Source organism: Dendropsophus ebraccatus, chromosome 2 (assembly GCF_027789765.1).
Source record: "Dendropsophus ebraccatus isolate aDenEbr1 chromosome 2, aDenEbr1.pat, whole genome shotgun sequence".
Lineage (NCBI taxonomy): Eukaryota > Metazoa > Chordata > Amphibia > Anura > Hylidae > Dendropsophus > Dendropsophus ebraccatus.
Genome location: NC_091455.1, coordinates 127,483,215 through 127,496,177, shown reverse-complemented (window position 1 = coordinate 127,496,177; position 12,963 = coordinate 127,483,215). Strand labels below are relative to the sequence as shown.

The window sequence follows — 12,963 nt, the reverse complement described above, 5'->3', positions numbered from 1 at the left end:
TGAGTCCTAATGAAGGCCCCCGGGCTCACCATGGATATGCCTCTGCTCGGCCATACAGAGGTATGGCCGAGCAGATGCCTGTCTGCAAGTATACACAATACACTGCATTACATCGGTAATGCAGTGTATGGTATCAGTGATCAATGATCATTGATCAGTAATACACTAGTGTACAGTAATGTACACTAGTGTAAAAGTAAAAAAAAAAGTGCACCAAACATTCAAAACACCCCCTCACCCCAATTATAAAAATGCATAACATTCCCCATACACTATTAAACGTTACATAAAACTGATCAAAAACACAAATCATATACATATTTGTTGCCTAGAGGAAGCATCATACGCGAAACGCGCGTCGGGGTGATCGCCATCTTCACAGTCTAACATGGGTAAGACCATGCTACAACTTTACTATTTGCACTTATGTTAATATTTGGATGTAGTCACTACGATGATGGGATAGGATTTCCAGTATAGGTTATATAACATACTGTTTTGGGTGTGAAGGACCGGATAGTGTTTAGGTTTACTTCTGTCACACTTTATTTACCATACATTTAATCTTTAGCATATAGCCGGACATAGTGCAATTGTTACATGCTGCGTCGCATCCCCATGTATACTGTGCAGGTGGTTGTTATTTATTGAGTCTTTTGTCTTTGAGCACGATTTATATTCTTATTTTGTTACGCTTTTAATGGTATTAAATAAAGATATTAATATTTTATAAAAGGAATGTATTGCCCATGTGTTTTGTTCTGGTGGATAATGTTTTAATGGGTTTCCAATAATTATAAAATAGTGATGGATTTATAGGATGCTGACTTCAGTGAGAATGAAATTATTACGGTGTTGCCGTCACACAGAGCTATTTTGTATATTAACCTATACATATTTGGTATCGCCACGTCCGTAACGACCCAATCTATAAAACTATATCAATAATTATACCACACGACACACGCTGTAAAATAAAAATAAAAAAAACAGTACCAGAATAGCTGTATTTTATCAATCTACTTTAGAAAAAATGTCATAAAAGAGATCAAAAAGTCATATACATATAAAACTTGGTATCAGTAGAAACTACAGATCTTCCCGCAAAAAATAAGCCCAAAACAGCTCTGTCGCACACAAGATAAGAACGCTATGGTTCTTGCAATGTGGTAACAGTTTTTGTTTCTATTGCGCCAAAGTGGTAATAGTTAAAAAAACCTATACAAATGTGGTATCGCCCTAACCGTAGTGACCCAGAGAATACATGTATTATGTTATTAGTGACCGCCGATACAGATTTTTACGGCTATTACTAATGGGCTCTATTCTGCTGCCATCAGCTCTTTATGGCGATGGCACAGAATAGTGCAGCGGCGCCGGTAATGCCCCGCAGCCCCCTTCTCTCAGCTATCAGAGGTAGCTGAGGGGTTGGGGAAGAGTGTGGGCTCAGTCCCGGCCAGTCCCCTCACTGGTGATCGCCGTTTTTACCAGTATAACGGCAGCCACCGGTAACGGGCATTGCCAGCGCAGCTGAACGCTTTCATCTCTTATCACCATGAATCCACGGTGAGAGGAGATGAAAACGTGTCCCCCCCCTGTCCCCAGAATTAACCCTAGTGACTTGGTCACTGACCCTCCCCTCCCTGGGCGGCCATCTGATCCAAGATGGCCACTGCTATCACTGTGAACAGACTCTGTTCACAGTGATGGATTTAAAAAAATGATCAAGGCGCCATTCTCTTCACCACCGGAGGTGGCAGAGAGCATGGGGCAATGTTCTGGGACCACCTGGTGTGGTCCCACTACAAGCAATCAGCAGTATATACTATATACCGCTGATCACTTGTTCCAAATGGTGCTGGCACTTTTTTACCCCTGTCAACAAAGTCAAGTGCCCCAGGTTACCCGTAACCACCCCGGATTACCTGTAACAACCCCAGATTACTCATAACCACCCCAGATTACCTGTAACCACCCCAGTTTACCCATCACCACCCCAGATTGCCCATCACTACCCCAGATTGCCCGTCACCACCCCAGATTGCCCGTCACCACCCCAGATTGCCCGTTGCAACCCCAGATAGCCAGTGAACACCACCAGATTGCCCGTCACCACCCCAGATAGCCAGTGAACACCCCCAGATTGCCCATCACCACTCCAGATAGCCAGTAAACACCCCCAGATTGCCCGTATCCACCCCAGATTGCCCATAACCACCCCAGATTGGCACAGACTGCTCGTAACCACCTCAGATTGCCCATAACCACACAAGATTGCCTGTTGCCACCTCAGATAGCCAGTAAACACCCCGAGATTGTCCATTACCACCCAGATAGCCAGTAAACACCCACATATTGCCTGTAACTAAAATGACACTCCTCTTCTGAGCCCAGCTGTGTGCCCATACAGTGGTTTATGCCCACATATGGGGTACCATTGCACTCAGAAGAACCTGTTTTACAAATGTTGAGGTGCTTTTTCTCCCCTGTTCCCTGTGAAATTGAGAAATTTCAAACTAAACAAACATGTTATTGGAAAAATTCAATTTTTTTCATTTTTACGGTCTAGTTTTGAATACTTTCCTCCAATACCTGTGGGGTCAAAATGCTCACCACACCCCAAGATGAATTCTTTGAGGGTTGTACTTTTTAAAATGGGCTGACTTTTGGGGGGGTTCTATTCTGCTGACACTACAGGGGCACTGCAAACGCACCTGGTGCTCAGAAACTTCTTCAGCAAAATCTGAACTGGAAATGCTAATAGGCACTCCTACCCTTCTGAGCCCCGCTGTGTGCCCATACAGTGGTTTATGCCCACATATGGGGTACCGTTGTACTCAGGAGAACCTGCGTTACAAAATTTGGGGTGCATTTTCTCTTATGTTTATTATGAAAATGAGATACTTTAATCTTAACAAATATATTCTTGGAAAATTTCTATTTTCCATTTTTTTATGGCCTGAGGCTGGGTTCACACTACGTATATTTCAGTCAGTATATTTCAGTCAGCATTGCAACCAAAACCAGGAGTGAATTAAAAACACAGAAAGGATCTGTTCACACAATGTTGAAATTGAGTGGATGGCAGCCATATAACAGTAAATAACTGCCATTATTTCAATATAACAGCCGTTGTTCTAAAACAACAGCAAATATTTGCCATTAAATGGCGGCCATCCACTCAATTTCAACATTGTGTGAACAGATCCTTTCTGTGTTTTTAATCCACTCCTGGTTTTGGTTGCAATACTGACTGAAATATACATTTACTGACTGAAATATACTTAGTGTGAATGCAGCCTAATTGTGAATACTTTCCTCCAGCCCCTGTAGGGTCAAAATGCACATTATACCCCTATATTAATTCTTTAAGGTGTCTAGTTTCCAAAATGGGGTCACTTATGGGGGTTTCCAGTACACAAGCCTCCTAAATCAACTTAAAAAAAGAACTGGTCCCTAAAAAAACAATCAGTTTTGGAAATTTCATGAAAATTTTATAATTTGCTGATACATTTCTAAGCCCTGTAACACCCTAAAAAGTGAAATATCTTTATGAAATTAAATCAGAATAAAGAGGACATATTGATAATGTGACTTACTAATTTTTGTCATGTGGCTTTCTTTTTTTTTAGAAGCAAAGAATTTCAAAGTTCGTAAAGTGCTAATTTTTCATGATATTTTGATGTTTTTCACAAAAAAACACACAAGACAGTGACCAAATTTTGCCACTAATATAAAGTACCATATGTTACGAAAAAACAATCTCAGAATCGCTAGCATATGTTAAAGCATTACTTAGCTATAAGCGCATAAAGTGAGACAGGTCAGATTTTGAAAAATGAGCCTGGTCATTAAGGCCCAAATAGACTTGGTCCCTAAGGGGTTAAAGTGTAAAAAAATACACACAAAAAATTTATAATAAAGTAAAATAGTACACATATTTAGTATTGTCACGTGAGTAATGACTCTGGCAATACAATTATTACATGATGTGTAATCTTGTATATTTTGCTATACTTATCAGCTCATAAATGTCCTCCACCATATCAGAATTCAGTGCATTCCATTCAGCTGACCAAGCTGCTATGAATTTCTGAAATACACAGAACAAGATCTGGCTCTCCTTAACCCCTTAAGGACAACGGGCGAACATTTACGCCCCCGCTGCCTGGGCCTTAAGGCAGGAGGGTGTAAATGTACGCCCTGGCGCGCTCCCGGCGTGAGCTCTCTCTGCAGCCCGCAGCCTTCAGTTGCATTGTGTAGCCAGGGACCACGGGTATTAGCCTCCAATCGCCGTGGCTGGCTAATTAACTATTCAAATGCAGCTGTCAAAGCTGACAGCTGCATTTGAATAGTGTATGTGCCCCCACACCCTGGTGTCTTGTGGGGGATGTCCAGCCCCCACAATGCGATCGCGGAGAGGAGATCACTTGTACTGAGTGGGAGCTGATCCTGGCTTGGCAATCCATTTAGATGGTCTGCAGCAGACCATTATAATAGGGCACCGATCTGATGGTGCTCTGTTATATACACAGCATTGATCTCAATGAGAGATCAGTGCTGTGTATATAGAAGTCCCCCAGGGGGCTTGTAATTACTGTAAGTGAAAATAAAATAAAGTATTTTTATCAATAAATAACCCCCTTCCCTAATAAAAGTTTGAATCAACCCCCTTTTCCAACTTTATAAATAAAAATAAAAAAATAAAAAAATAAATAAACATATTTGGTATCGCCGTGTGCGTAATCGCCCGAACTATTAAATGATTACATTCCTGATCTTGCTCGGTAAACGGCGTAAGCGCAAAAACCTGCCAAAGTGCAAAATTGCGCATTTTGTTTACATTAAATCCAGAAAAATGTAATAAAAAGTCGCATATACACAAACAAGGTACCAAAAGAAAGAACAGATCGCAGCACAAAAAACTACACCTCACACAGCCCCATAAACAATAAAAGCGTTATAAGGATGGGGATAGAGCGATTTTAAACACATTTTGGGTTTTTTTTTTTTAAAAGGTTTAGATTTTTTAAAAGTTATCAAATAATATGAAAGTTATACAAGTTACATATCGTTGTAATTGTACTGACTTGTGGAACATAGATAACAAGTCAGTTTTACCATAGGGCGAACGGCCCAAATACGAAACCGCTCAAAATAAAAGGAATTGCATCTTTTTTTCAAATTTCACTGCACATTTAATTTTTTCCTGCTTTTGCAGCATATTTTATAGGAAAATTGAGTCTGAATTTTAAAAATATAATTGGTGTCGCAAAAAATTAGGGCTCATGTGGGTCTGTAGGGGGAAATATGCAAGCGCAGTGAGGAAAAAAAGAAAGCGCAAAAATGAAAATTGGCTCTGTCCTTAAAGGGGTTGTCCGGCGCTAAAACATTATTCACAGAATAACACACATTACAAAGTTATACAACTTTGTAATGTATGTTATGTCTGTGAATGGCCCCCTTCCCCGTGTACCACCACCCCCACCCCGTGTACCCGGAAGTGTGGTGCGCTATACTCACCTGTCACGTGCCGACCACGGTCTCCGATCCTCAGCAGTGACGTCTTCTTCGGGCGGCCGGCGGATCTTCCTGAGTGCTGGCCGCCCTCTGCAGCGTCATCCGAAGCTCAGCCACGATTGGCTGAGCATAACTGTGCTCAGCCAATCGCAGCTGAGCAGCTGATGACGTGGCCGTAGATATACTTGCGTTTAAATGATGGTTTTGTGGTCAGTCGCAGGGGACGACAATCAAAAGTTTGCTATGGGGCCCTTCCGTTTCTAGTAGCGCCCCTGAGTGTGCTATTGTTCTTCTGTATATGTGCCAATGCATTGACCACTGCTGAAGATTTCATTTCTGCCCAATATAAAAGACTAGTAGTGCAGTGATAAAGTAGGTGAGCCCCTACAGTGTTTAGCTGTAGAGATTTAAAACGTCTGTTTGAAATAGTTGACTTTAACACTAACGGACCAGTCCTCACTGGCTAATGCTATAGTTTGTGAATGGGGACGTTATGTGTTTTATTAGAAATTAGGACAACTCCCACGGAAATTTTTTTTAGCTTATTTAACACACATTACAAAGTTATATAACTTTGTAATGTAGTTAAATACCCGCTCTGGCCCCCTTCCCCCACTTTCGGACCCCCGACCCCACCCCCCCGGAAGTTAAAGAATGTATACATTACCTATTACGATCATCACGGTCCTCTTCTCCCGGGCGGCATCTGGTGACGACGACGTCAGAGCCGGGGGCGGTCCGGGTCTTCTTCCTCCTCGGCATCTTCATAGAGAGTGAATGGGACGGAAAAGGCTGCTGGTGCACATGCGCACCAGCAGCCTTTTCATTGGCTGGAGCGCATCACATGGCTTCCAGCTTGCTCAGCCCTGATTGGCTGAGGTTGCTGGAAGCCATGTGATGCGCTCCAGCCAATGAAAAGGCTGCCGGTGCGCAAGCTGAGTTGTCCTTTAACACATTTTGGGGGAGATTTATCAAACTGGTGTAAAGCAGAATTGCCTTAGTTGTCCCTAGCAACCAATCAGATTCCACCTTTCATTTTTTAAAGAATCTGTGAGAAATGAAAAGTGGAATCTGATTGATTGCTAGGGGCAACTGAGACAATTCTACTTTACATCGGTTTGATAAATCTTCCCCTTTGTCTGTGCTATGAGGAACAGGTTTGGACCTGTTGTGCTAACAAACAGGTTGGACGCTAGATGATATTAGGTTGTTCTACAAGCGTGGTCTCAGTATGGATAAGTGCTGGTCCTATGGACCAGATGGTACCAATGCATGGAACCAGGGAGTTAGTAGGTAAGTGTTGTAGGCAGGCCAGGTTATACACTAAAGAATCAGAATGGTATCCTGGAGTGAGGAAGATTTACTTCAGTACAGGCAGATGGTCAAAGCAGGTGGCACAGATACAGGATAGCAATCATGGTAGGCAACAAGAGAGTCATAACAGTACAGAAGGGGTCAGGCAGAGGTGGAATTCAAGAATCAGGCAGGATAGCATAATAATTAGGCCCTGAGTGACAATTTACTAGAGCCACACAACTGTGCCACAGTCTGGAATTGGTTAGACATGGGTAGAACGATGTAATATAATACAATCCAATGAAGTAGTATTCATGTGTTTATTAGTGTGGTTCACAGTAAACACTTTACCATTTTCTAAGGGAAATGGTACCTGCGGTGTACTGTAATATACTGAGGGGTTGTTGCTGGGTGGTTTAGTGCAACCTTATGGCTCACCTTTTGTAACCTTCCTGTCACAGTGGGGTCCGAGGGTGCAGGGGCCCTTCTCCTCTCGGCATATACACAGGGGAATATCTTTAATAAAAGTCTTTACACAGTAGCGGTGCAAGTATATGGAAACTTTACTTGAAGAATAACTATGTACAATCCAATACAGGGGCATCTGATGATGAAGATACGTTGGCTTGATCAGAGTCCATAGCTTCAGGGGCGGGGGTCTTTGGTTAGTATAACTTGGACTTGGTAGATAGATAGGATTACAAGAATAGTGTAGACAGACCTGTTCCAGGGACTTTGCGATTTCCAGCCTTTATAAGGTACGTGTGAATAGATACTTGAAGTTACTGACTTAAAAGAAATGACGCTGTCAATGCTCACTAGCAAGCAGGAGGAAGACGCATGGACACACTGACTTGAGAGCCAGGAAGATATGGACGGTGAACGGGTGACCCTCAAACAATAAATACAGAGAATGTCCTACTGAGACTTTAAGGACACGTATTAGTCCTTATAGCTGCCTGCAAACAGGTTAGGAGACTGAACTTCAAGCCTGACAGGATTACTGAGGTGATGCAGGGAGGTTAGATGTGACTCTGGCCAAGCCAGTCTACCAACTGTCAACTGTTAAGACCTGCACAGCCCTCTGGGTAGAAGGTAGGCGAATCCAGGTTTCCCCTGGCCAATCACTAGAGTCTGATAGGTTGCAGGGGAGGAGCACTAATCAAGCTCAATACTTGTATACAAACATATAAATTAACCAATCAATATTCTCCTTGTGGGTTGCTATGGAAACTGTGATAACACTTGTACCAAAAGAGGTCAATACATAACAGCATATTAAACAAATACATGACAGAAAGAGAGGCCATGAAAAGACACAGACACATAGGCCCAAATACAGACAGTCCGGGGTTGCCAATGGCAACAATATACCTCCAGATGCCTGACAATATATACCAGACTGGGCCATTACAGCACCTAAGGAAAAATGAAACCTAAGTGTTTTAACATTCAACACACCATTTTTATTTGACAATATTCTTTGTATGGAAACCAATATTTATGTATATGTTGTTTCTATGCAGAACTATCGTCCTGACTGAGTGTAATAGGTGAAACTAGTTTACCACCACTAGTTCACAACATTGTGAACTCTGGCCACAGCACTTTCCAGGAGTTCTGAACACTGTCTTGTCTGTGAGTCATAGTTCTGTTTATTTGATTTAATCGCCTAGAATTCATGCCAGGAGTTCCCTACTAGAGATGTTCTGGGTTGTTAGTCTGCTTTACAAGGAGTATGTCTTCACTAATGCCGCTTGCCTTACAAGATGGAACTAGATTTAGTGAAACCATGCAATGAGTCTTTGGAAATTCCTGTCACTTTGCCAGTTTATCTTTTCTAAGAGGTTATTTTTGTCTCAAAGAGTAACAGATTGTATATACAGTAAGTGTAAGTTTAGACACATTAGCTCAGATCTGCATGAAAAGTAAATGAATAATGTAGTAAAACAGCAAAGGTTTAAAATGTTAGCAATGTGAGAATATTGTTTTCAGTTATGGGGGCACTTTGCCAGGCATGTGGCCCCAAACGATAACTACCCTTGGTTTATCATAAGTTGTAAGCTGACAAAAAAAACATTGGCATTGTACATATATAGGTATATATTCACCCTTTAAAGATTGTTTTTAAATGCTTACAAAAAAATCAGTCCTCTAGGCTAATAACTTCTATTCTTATCGTTACTTTATTAATAAAAAAATAAATGATAAAAAAGTGTGCCAAGATATGAGAGATCAACAAACAATGTTTACCCACCGCAGATCCCTTCTTATATGAATATCCCTGGTTATTTTAATATACAAATCTGGATTCTAATATCACATCAATGCAGAAACAATTATAGACAGGTAGTTATAAAACATAAATGTAACAGTAAACTTTAAAGATAGAAATAAAAATAAAAGTATAAAAAGAAGTATGAAAATTGGAAAATGCATATAAATTGTTAGGCTCTGTCCATGTAGCAATAGTAAAATAAATAGTGACACAACTACCTTTGTACAGTCTACTCAAAGGATTGATAGAATAATTTTTTATACTGGAGCCTCATGTTACAGATCAAAGTGATGCCTGGGCCTCACCAGACAGGCCAATAGGATGCCGGCACCTAAAATGAAAACTATTGCTCAGACTACCCTTAATTTGTATGCTAAACTCTATATAACATTATTATAAGCACTAAATGAGTCAAAAATGTTCCTAAACCAGAGATTGTTGCAGACTGGGAAAGGGCCATGCAGGGCCTGGTGAGACCCACCTTGCAGTTTGAGAAGCACTGGAATAAAATGTTCTCTAACAACAATATGAACTAATTACAAAGTTGTTTTTCTCATTGCTCTTGCAATGTTCCCTTGATTTGGAATACAGTACTCAGTATATTGGTGCACAATGTCAGAGTGTCCCACTTGCCCCTGATAGATGTCAACGGAGTGGCTTCAGCACAATCTGTTAAGGAATGGCTTCAGCACAATCTGTTAAGGAGTTATATGTTTACGCAGAGCCAATTCTAGGTTTTCTGCTGCCTAACACCTACAATCAAAAGAAGGTGAAACCTTACATTGACACCCCCACACACACACACTGCCCACATTACCCCCACCTCCAAGCCTTTTGAAAATCATAAATAAGTAAGGTGTGTGTGCAGAAAATCAGCATTTTATAATAATAAGCGCATACACAATCCAGCCCCACCATAAAAGAGTCAATGCATTGTTACTACTCATGGTGATCTTATTCATGGTCATACTACCATCTTGTGCTCCATTTAAAGGGGTAGTGATACATGAAGCATATAACAACAAAGTGTTAGCAGTCCTGGAGATGATGGGGTCAATGAAGTCAGTGGTGTGTAGCAGACAGTATAATTTGCTGTCCCTACAAATCTGTTGCCCTGAGCAATAAACCAATTTTGCCTCATGGCAGAAACGGCCCTGCCTGCATGTCTGCGAATTGATGTGTTTAGAATGCCCATTCCTTGGGACAATTAGGTGACATAAGAAACTTTGCAGTTCAATGTAATGGCAGCAATGAAGTAGGAGCCAAGAAGGGCTCTTAAATATGTTATTACATTGCCATTTAATGCTTAAGCTCCCTACAGCTCCTTTTCAAGTAACTTCGGCTAGTGACCATTATCACCCACAAGCAGTGAGCTCAACTACCTACTTGTTTCGTGTTTTTAAATAGCAGCAAGGTCTACTAGGCACTTTCTTAGGCCACACCTGCCATGACAGTCCTTTCCCACCCATTGATTGTCTTTACTGATTTAACGACAGAGAGATACCGCTTCATCTTTCACCTGGATGCTGTGGTTGATATTGATCACAGCACCTAAGGGGGTTTAATGGGAACCTACCCTTTATTTTACAGCCGACTCCCACTGCGGATAGCTCGGTACAGCCCCTGAGCCTTCCTCATTCATACTACTTAATGTCAAGTTGTGGCTACAGAACAGCTATGTCACAGAAGTAGATAACATTGATGAATCAGTGGTTTGCTACTGTAAAATCAGACACAAAAATAGTTTTAGTAGTTTTAGCAGTTTAGTAGTTTAGTTTTAGTATGTATAGATTGTTACAGATTCTGTAGTCATCAATATGGTTGATATATTCTCTCTCAGCAGATTTATTCCAGAATATTAATTTATTTTTAGTCAGGTTGTTTGTCCATTAAGTACCTGGATTTTTGCAAGCCCCAATCAGATGTATGGGACAGCTCTGCCATGTGTGTAAGTGGGACAAACCACAGAAGGGTGTTGTTTTTTTGTAATTGGCGTATAGCTGATTAGCAAACACTACAGTTACTGTATATACCATGCAGACATCTTCACACATGCTTAACAATGTTTGCACAGCTGCTTCATGGGGGGAAAAAAACAATGACAGCACTGGGCTTAATATCACAATCAGTTCTGATTGAAAAAGAGCTAATGAAAGCAATATTACATTTTTCTATGTAAAACTATATTAAGAGTAATACGATGATGTAATGTTGGCAAAAGAGATTTGATTTAAAGTTTGCGCTAATAATATAGTATAAGTTTGAGCTGTCAGTCTGCTCCTCTGGAATGAAAGGTCAGATAGGCTGAATCTAATAAGAAATATTGCCAAAAGTGTCTGTCAGAAGCTTGTGTCCACCAATTCTATTCGAATAACACAAACACACACACACACACACAAATAAATATATATATGAAAGACAAGATAACTCTGCCTGGGATCGGATGCCTTCCGTCTCTCCTCTGGTGCTTGTCTGCATCAGGGACCCTGTAGAACTGTGGACTTTATCTCCTCTCCCTGCTGCCAGAGTACTGAGTGTAAGTGAGGCTACGGAGTCCTCCTACTCTGGTGTTCAGGCAGCCTAGATCTTGCATGCACAAAGGTAACCCAAATGGTGAGTGCTTCAACTCCCTAGGACCTCATCTTGACATCTCCCATCTCTAACACACGTGTCCCCGCCATCTTGCCTACACGTGATGCCCCTTCACTGATAGCTGCTCCAGGCAGGTGGCACTAGTACCAGCAGTTACTAGCCCCAGCAGGTTTGCAGCCACCTGGGCAATTGGATGTGGAGGAAGAGTTAACTGATTAACCCCTTCTTTACTGATACAGTATTCTTTATTAATATAGATGGGATAATTGATCTAAAAAAATATATAATCTTTGTTAATTAAATCATGAAATCTACATACTGAAACACAGTAGTCAGATTTTATTTCCTGTTTTTGTAAACCACCTCCCCCCCCCCCCCCCCCGAATGGGACTTTTTACATTCTTTTTATATATATATATATATATATATATATATATATATATATATATATATATATAACTGCTATGCCATTTTTCTATCGCTAATGGTTCCAATATCTTGCATGAATGAGTTGCATGGAAACAATTCTGAAGCTCCACCAGTCGCATATGAATATGCTGGAAAAGTTTCTGAATTATAGAAAGCCCGAACACCTTCTGTTTCCATGTATTTGTTCCAAAAGATGGCATACATACAGAGCTAAATCTGACAGAATATTTACAATTTTGAAAATCTAAAGTAATATGATACAATTTAGAATTGGTAACAAATCCTGAGATGTTCTCTTTACTGAATGAGTAATACAATCCTGTCCTAGATTTTATATGTAGCTTTTTGCCACTTATGGGACGTTTTATGCAAGCGTAAGGTACAACTTATATTTAGATTCTAAAAAATACTTACGTCAGTTAAAGTGAATCTGTCAGCTGTAATTCATGTTCCATCCTGCTGACACTGTTAGATAGCTGTTAGGTCAAGGAGACACATGGTACCTTTCATATACCCAGCTGTGCTTTCAGGATGTAGACAAATGCTTTTAGGCTGCAAAGGGCACAGGGCAAAGGGCACAGGGCAGATAAGCAGCGAGAAATACGCTCCGGATCCCTGGGCGGTAATGTCTATGGGAAGATATACTCTCAGTGGGATTGACATCCCGCTGCGAGTATGTAAGGAGACCGCCCCGTTAACTTTTGCCAGCTGGAGCATATACATTACCTGCTCCATGATCCGGCTTGCTTCGGGGGCTCCCGGCTGGACGTCCAGCTTAGCGAATCAGTGTGATGTCCGGATCCATCCAGATCCGCCCTGTGTGTTTGCAGCCTTATTCTCTGGTCAGA

The 12,963-nt window shown here is 41.1% G+C and overlaps 1 protein-coding gene across 2 annotated transcripts in view; it reads right to left on the bottom strand.

The window, feature by feature from the left end:
• The window catches only part of COL15A1 (collagen type XV alpha 1 chain), a 226,451-nt gene that overhangs the window by 194,231 nt on the left and 19,257 nt on the right, over positions 1-12,963 (bottom strand). The window contains exon 1 of one of the 2 annotated variants that reach the window (XM_069958272.1): positions 7,255-7,507. The exons of the other annotated variant lie outside the window; for it this stretch is intronic. Coding sequence (XP_069814373.1) covers positions 7,255-7,420 — 166 coding nt within the window. The 5' untranslated portion in view covers positions 7,421-7,507. Of the gene's footprint in view, positions 1-7,254; positions 7,508-12,963 lie in introns of those variants that run through there. 2 annotated transcript variants of the gene reach the window in all.